Source organism: Mus caroli, chromosome 11 (assembly GCF_900094665.2).
Source record: "Mus caroli chromosome 11, CAROLI_EIJ_v1.1, whole genome shotgun sequence".
Classification (NCBI taxonomy): domain Eukaryota; kingdom Metazoa; phylum Chordata; class Mammalia; order Rodentia; family Muridae; genus Mus; species Mus caroli.
This window is the reverse complement of record NC_034580.1, coordinates 96,326,263-96,333,832: the sequence shown is the minus strand read 5'-3', so window position 1 is coordinate 96,333,832 and position 7,570 is coordinate 96,326,263. Positions and strand designations below refer to the sequence as shown.

At 39.9% G+C, this 7,570-nt stretch overlaps 1 protein-coding gene across 1 annotated transcript in view; it reads left to right on the top strand.

Moving 5' to 3' along the window:
* Positions 1-2,488, top strand: part of Klhl11 (kelch like family member 11) — a 10,097-nt gene extending 7,609 nt beyond the window's left edge. Inside the window, exon 2 of the mRNA XM_021176915.1 lies at positions 729-2,488. Within this exon, the coding sequence (XP_021032574.1) occupies positions 729-2,310 (1,582 nt within the window). The 3' untranslated portion in view covers positions 2,311-2,488. The remainder of the gene's footprint in view (positions 1-728) is intronic.
* Positions 2,489-7,570: the final 5,082 nt, after the last annotated feature.

Below are 7,570 nucleotides of genomic sequence, written 5' to 3'. Positions count from 1 at the left end.
ACTTTGTAGACCAGGCTGGCCTCGAACTCAGAAATCCGCCTGCCTCTGCCTCCCGAGTGCTGGGATTAAAGGCGTGCGCCACCACGCCCGGCTTGTGGCACATGTTTTTAATTCCAGCACTCAGGAGGCAGAGAAACAAAGATGGATCTGTGTTCCAGGACAGCCAGAGTTAGTGAGACCCTGTCTTAAAAACATAAAAAAGATCATTAGAACTACCACTAAGCTATCCTTCCAGCTCCCTTTTCTCATTTTCTAAAATTTTGAAACAGGGTCTCACTAAGTTTCCCAGGTAGGCCCTTACCCTGTGATTCTGCTGTCTCAGTCTCCTGAGTATTAGCATTTAGAGGCTTATGCCTGTAAATCTATTACTGTGTGTCTATGATATATAGGTACCACAGTGCACATCTGAAGGTAAGAGGAGAATTTTGTGACATGAGTTTCTCTTCCACTTCAACATGGATCCTAGGAATGTAAAATCTCTAGGCTTTTTCTGGCAAGTGCCTTTACCCACTGAGCCATCTGCATAGAGAGACCTATTTCAAACCCTCCCTCCTAAAAAATACTTTCCAGCATACTGTTTGCTAATTTGCAGGGGGAGGGTAGTCTTTTTCCAGGCTTGTGTTTATAAGATTAATCCTACCACTTTAATTTGTATAATTCAGGTACACATACAACTATATAACATATATATTCCAAAATCAATCTTTTCTCTTTTTTCTTGATTCTAGATTCTTACTAATTCGTTTAAAAGAATTCTGTGGAGAATTTCTCAAGAAAAAACTTCATCTCTCAAATTGTGTGGCCATTCATAGCTTAGCCCACATGTATACCCTGAGCCAGCTTGCTCTGAAAGCTGCAGATATGATACGGAGAAATTTCTATAAAGTCATTCAGGATGAGGAATTTTACACATTACCTTTCCATCTCATTCGGGACTGGCTTTCGGACTTGGAAATTACTGTGGATTCTGAAGAGGTTCTTTTTGAAACAGTTTTGAAGTGGGTTCAGAGAAATGCAGAAGAGAGAGAGAGATACTTTGAAGAGCTTTTTAAATTGCTCAGATTGTCCCAGATGAAACCCACCTACCTTACACGGCATGTCAAACCAGAGCGGCTAGTGGCCAATAATGAAGTTTGTGTCAAGCTGGTGGCAGAAGCAGTGGAGAGGCATGCGCTCAGAGCAGAGAATATACAGTCTGGCACATTGCAGCAGCCCACTTCACAAGTCTCACTGTTACCTCGCTATGGACAAAACATGGACGTAATCATGGTTATCGGAGGTGTGTCGGAAGGAGGAGACTATTTAAGTGAATGTGTGGGATATTTTGTTGATGAGGATAGATGGGTCAATCTGCCCCACATTCATAACCACCTTGATGGACATGCTGTCGCAATTACAGAATCTTACGTGTATGTTGCTGGCTCCATGGAACCAGGGTTTGCTAAAACTGTGGAAAGATACAACCCAAACCTGAATACATGGGAACATGTTTGTAGTCTGATGACCAGAAAGCACTCTTTTGGGCTAACAGAAGTCAAAGGGAAGCTGTATAGCATTGGAGGACATGGCAATTTTAGCCCTGGCTTTAAAGACGTGACTGTTTACAATCCTGAGCTTGATAAATGGCACAACTTAGAGTCGGCACCAAAGATTCTGCGAGATGTCAAAGCATTAGCCATTGAGGACCGGTTTGTGTACATTGCTGCCCGCACGCCTGTGGACCGGGACACTGAGGATGGACTGAAGGCTGTAATTACTTGCTATGATACAGAGACTCGACAGTGGCAAGATGTGGAATCTTTACCGCTTATTGACAATTACTGTTTTTTCCAGATGTCTGTGGTCAATTCAAACTTTTATCAGACAGCATCATGCTGTCCCAAGAGTTACTCCTTAGAAAATGAAGAAGCAGTAAGAAAAATTGCCAGTCAGGTGTCTGATGAGATCCTTGAAAGCTTGCCTCCAGAAGTCCTAAGCATCGAAGGAGCAGCCATTTGCTATTACAGAGATGATGTCTTCATTATTGGAGGCTGGAAAAACAGTGATGATATTGACAAACAGTATCGGAAAGAGGCCTACCGATACTGTGCCGAGAGAAAGAGGTGGATGCTCCTTCCTCCAATGCCTCAGCCCCGCTGCAGGGCCACTGCTTGCCATGTCAGGATCCCCTACCGGTACTTGCATGGCACACAGAGATACCCCATGCCTCAAAACTTAATGTGGCAGAAGGACCGCATCCGACAGATGCAAGAGATACATCGGCACGCTCTGAACATGCGGAGAGTGCCAAGTTCCCAGATTGAATGCTGAGCTCGCTAGCGTTTGCAGCTGAAAACTGTTCTCCCTGTTCTGTGAGGCTGGAGATGCCTGGACTGTTACTTGGAAAAGTATGTCAATGACTTATTTTCTACTTGGACTTATATACAAGAAGTATAGTTAAGAAACATATAGAAACTCAGTTCAATGTGGTAATTTTTGTTAGGTTGCAGTCCTGACTTTGGTTTGTGTTTGTGTGCTGGCAAATAAGATCTTATTAAAGAGAAGTGGGGGAAAGCAGGTCTAGTTACTTGGCCTTTTTTCTGCCAACCACTAACTCCTTTGTCTTAGGGACTTACATGGGGCTCTAAGCACCAGTGTTATTTGCACATTTACTTTGATGCTCCTTTAAGTTTTTTATGGATTGTTTGTTTTCAGTGATACCAATGTATGCGTTAAGCTCTCATCTGTAGGAGAGCCGTGTGCAATAGTGAAACTGGATCTGAAGGTAAAGCACAATGTTTCAGCAAGGATGATCTCAGAGTGGAGCGCTGATGCTTTGCTGTATCTGCAAATGCTCGTTCTTTTCATTGGGAAGGGTGACAATGAGAAGTTTGTGAATGGCACATCCTCTGGTTTGTTTGGTTTCTTCCATAGCTATTTATAGACTTGAAGCCATCATTCTGAGATGATAGTTGGGAACGTATTAATGTTTACCTGGTTGTCTAGTTGTCTAAAGAGGGAGTTACACAGGTGAAGAGAAATGCTCAGTGTAGCTGAGAAAGCAAATGAACAAACATTTGAAACACTTTGAATGGTTGTGTTGATGAGGATGCAGTGTGCCGTGACAATCAACACAGGATGCCTTCAGTTCGTTTTTTGCTCCGCTGAATATTATATAGACTTTTCATCAGTTCTTTCTACAAGTAAAGCTTTCAAATGGCAAGGACGTAACCATTTAGAAAATACCGCTAAGAGAAGCCATGTTATTTCTGGCCCCTGATTATTATATTTTACCTAGATGCCCTAGACTTCTACTGGAACTTAGAGCCTAGAATATCAAATCTGAGTACATAGTTTTGGCTTTTAAAATTTTAAGGCTTTGACATACCACATTTAACAGGAAACTATCAAAAGGTTACATAATCAATTCACTGTCATCTTGCAGAAAAGGTTTTTAGTTTGTAAATATTTTTATTGCATTCCCTAAAGTCTTTTTTTTTTTTTTTTTTTTTTTTGAGACATGGTCTCACTATGTAGCCTTGGTTGGCCTGGAACTCACTAGGTAGATCAGGCTTTGGCCATATATATATCTGAGGGACAAGCTTCCAAGGACCAAAGAAGCAGTTTCAGCAGCAGCTGCTTCTACTCCCTCCAGTTCTCTGCTTTTGTTGAGCTGTGACAATGATGTTGGACATTCACTTCCTCTAATTCTTTATATTTATTATTGTTTTCTGGAGCTGCTATTTTATAGTTTATGTTCATGTCCTTTAATTTTTCAGTTGCATTAGGTATATATATTAGGTATAAGAGAGTCCCATTCTCTCTTAGTATCTGTGCATTCTTTGTTGCATATGGCATTGGAGGATTAACCATTTTCTTTTGAGCCTTGTATAGGTTGTCATATTGCTTTTGCACTGTTTTTGATAATAAATTCCTACTCAGTACATTAGATTTTTTTTGTTCATATGTAGATACTTGGAATATATACAATTTCCCATTTTTCTAATCTGGGTCTAATTTGTACTTAGTCTCTGAACTCCCTTGTGCAGGGCTTTAGAATTGGCACTCTCACACTTAAGCTTTTGTGGGTAATCTTGATCTTGTTCTGTGACTATTTCAAATTTTGATATCATTTAATTCTAGATACAGTATTGATAAATATTGATATAGTATTGATATATTGATAGATGTAGAAATATTTTTCTCCTGTTTTTGTTTTAATGCAAATCTCGAATTAGAGAGACCTTCCCTCTCACTTTGTATGATCTAACCTGTATTCTTGCTGATTTTATCTTTGATGTTTTTGGTTTTTGAGTCAAAAAGTCTGTTATCTTGGCTGACCTGGAACTCTCTTTGTAGACCAGACTGGCCTGGAATTCACATAGATCCACCTGCCTCTGCCTGGGATTAAAGGCATGTCCTGCCATGCTGGGCTTGATGGCTCTTTAGTACACTAATTTCCATTTTCTACTTCTTCAGTTTGTTTTGTAAGTAGTAGTTCATGGTGTTTAGTTTGTCTTTCATGTAAATTGACTGTATCTGGGACCTTTAGAAAAGAGACATTAACACCTCCTCCTCGGTTACTGCCTCAGATGACTCTGTCATTGGGGTCTTCCTGGCACTTCTTTCTTTTCTGATTAGTCATTCCTTCCAACTTACCTGTAGATATTTTCACTCCCATCGCATCTTTCTAAACACTGTTAATGCTGAATTGGCTCTGAGATTGTGTGAATATTCTTCGTATTCAGAAAGGATTTCCACATTGATATTTGATATAACCTTGATGTGATCTATTGTAATCAGTCCAAAACCATCTTGCATAATTTGATTCATAAGAGCATTCATGAAGGCTCTTCTCTCCTTATGTCAATAGCTTGTACATAAGCATAAGTGCAGCTATAATTTTCACTGACAGCCAGTGTAATGCAGTCTTTGTTTCTTTAGTATTCACTTCATGTTCAAAGGTTTTGTAGATTGGAGAACATAGTTGCTCTGAGCATCCATGATGTTTGGGTCAGCACTGTAACAGTGGCATAGAGGCACACTCCCTTTTTGACACTGTAGAGTCTTCATCAGATCTGTGCAGCCACTATTCAAGGATAATCATATACACAAGCAATATATAGAGCAGATAGGAGTACGATAATCCCCAAGAAGCTGCATCACTGAAAAGTCCCATCATGTCCTGGACTTTGACCTCATGGAAGTCACATTAAGGAATACCCATTTTTCTGACTTTATATACACTCCTGAGCTTTATGCAAGTTAGCATTCAAGCTAAATCTTTCAACACTCAGTGTAGAGAGAAGACTTCTGTTTTAGGTACTGGAAAGATGGATCAGCAATTAAAGGAACACTTGCTGCAATGGGTTCCCAGGGCCCACTTCATTAACGCAGCTCACAAGCCTAACACCGCCTTCAGGGGATCGAGTATCTTTGGTACCTGCACTCACACGGGCATACCCACATTCAGACATACACATGTATACATAATTAAAAGTAAGCTTTTCATTTCAAAAAGGCTCTTGTTGAAGTTGGGTATGGCAGTATTTACCTGTAATCTCAGCATTTGGGAAGATCAGGAGTTCTGAGCCAGACTAGTTAGCATACATAGCATACATGTCAACAACAAAAGTGTAACTAATAATAAGAATAAAAACACATAAGTCAAAAATTAACTCCTGATAGCACTGTAAATCCAATATTTTTTTTCTATATGAATGTCTTTACCTTCTCACACATTCTGGACTATTCTGAAAAAGTTTTAGTACTATCATCTGTGCCTCCCTTATCCCATTAGAGTTAACTTATTATATGATAGGATATCAGAAACTTAGGCTGTTTACTATAACACTAAATGCTCTTGGACTCCATACTGATAACTTATTTCCCTGGAGTTAATGCTAGTGTTCTTGCCTAGGATAAAGGTTTTTAATAACTGTGTTGGAAATCTGCTTTAAAACCATTTTAACTGAGATGGCTGGAGCGAGTATGGGAAGCTGCAAGTCCCTTTCCACAGAAAGGTTCTATTCTCCCCTTTCCCTAACTCTTTTGAAATGTTCATCCTTGGATTGCTTTTGGTTGGTCGGTTGGTCTGCAGTGCTAGGAACTGAGCGCAGGGCCTTGTACATGCTAGGGAAACACTCTACCAACTGAGCTGCTCCCCCAGCCCTCTCTGTAGCTCCCTTCATTACAAGACTCCGAATCCTAAGAGGCACTCCTTAGTTGTAAACGGTCTGTGCAACTAACAGTCTTTGAAGCTCTGTGAAGGAAGCTTGCCTTTCTCTCGGCCCACAAGTCATTTAGGAGCTCATCAGGATGCCAGCTTTCTCCGGGAGAAGATTCGTGTATTTTGATTTTGGCTTTTTGGTCCCAGAGTTGTATTTTGGGACAGTCACCATTAAGTTGTTATTAGAGCCATCTTTCTGTTGTCTTTTCATTTCATGGCAGACAATAGGACTCCTAACTTGATTGAAACCACTGTCTTTTTGACTCAGCAGGCAGCCTAGGCCTTGGCTGAATGAAGGGGTAAGTCCTTCCTTGCATGATGGTGTGCAGGTTTCCTGACTACCAACTTTCTAATTTTCATAAGTGAATTGACGTGTGTGGCTTCACCACCATAACTTGCCTCCTAAATACCTTTAACTTGTTAGGAAGGAAAGAACCTAGACTTGCTTAAATCTGTTCAAAGCTGACGTTCGGAAATTTTAAACGGACATAACAGCATTTGTAATAATAATCGTGCAGGTCTAATGTGGCTCTTTGGAAAAGAAATTTCTTTTATGAAAACAGTTTTTAAAAAGTCAGCTTTTTAAAAGCTTATTCAAGTGAACCTTTGTTGTGTTTCTTTCGTTTTCTTAGTTGGAAAAAGAGGTGTCGATTACACCAAAAAGTAAGGGTGGTCCATTATTGTGAGTAAGGCTAACTTTCCACATTATAATGGGACCCTTACTATCTTCTTTCAAACTGAGAATGTCAGTCATGAACTTTTAAGTGGTCATCACTTGCAGCTGTTTGCATGATTAGTCTTGTGTATCCTGATAGCTTTGCTTTTCTGTGCCAGTTCAAAATAACATTTTTGCTAAGAACATTTAAAATTAACTGATATCAGTTTTGTTTTGATTTACCTGGCTGTGTGTAGTATTTCCAGGACCAAAAATTTCTTAAACTGCTGAACAAAAAAAAAAAAAAAAAGACTCTCAGTCTAAAAAGCCAGAGAGACCATTTTTGTGCTTTAATCCTGTCATAAGTAGTAGGCAGGTTCTTGTGCACACTTTCCCCTCTCTGACTGCAGCATGTGTGTGTTTGAAATATTTTCTTCTCTGCTTCACGATTCTAGTGTCAACACTATAAGTAGACTGGAGCTGTGTTACATATTTTAGCTACACAGGACCTTGAACTAAACTTTTGTGCAAAGGCCATATTAGTCACGTTTCGTGTCTTTGAACATGTATGGTGTTGTGAAACAAATATTCTTCTACACTAGAAAAATCCGGTGCTTCAACCTTAGAATATTTGAGCAGCAATTCAGTCTGTTCTCAGCCATCAAACATTTTGGCACAGCTCATCATCTGTTACTTTCTTGAGAAAA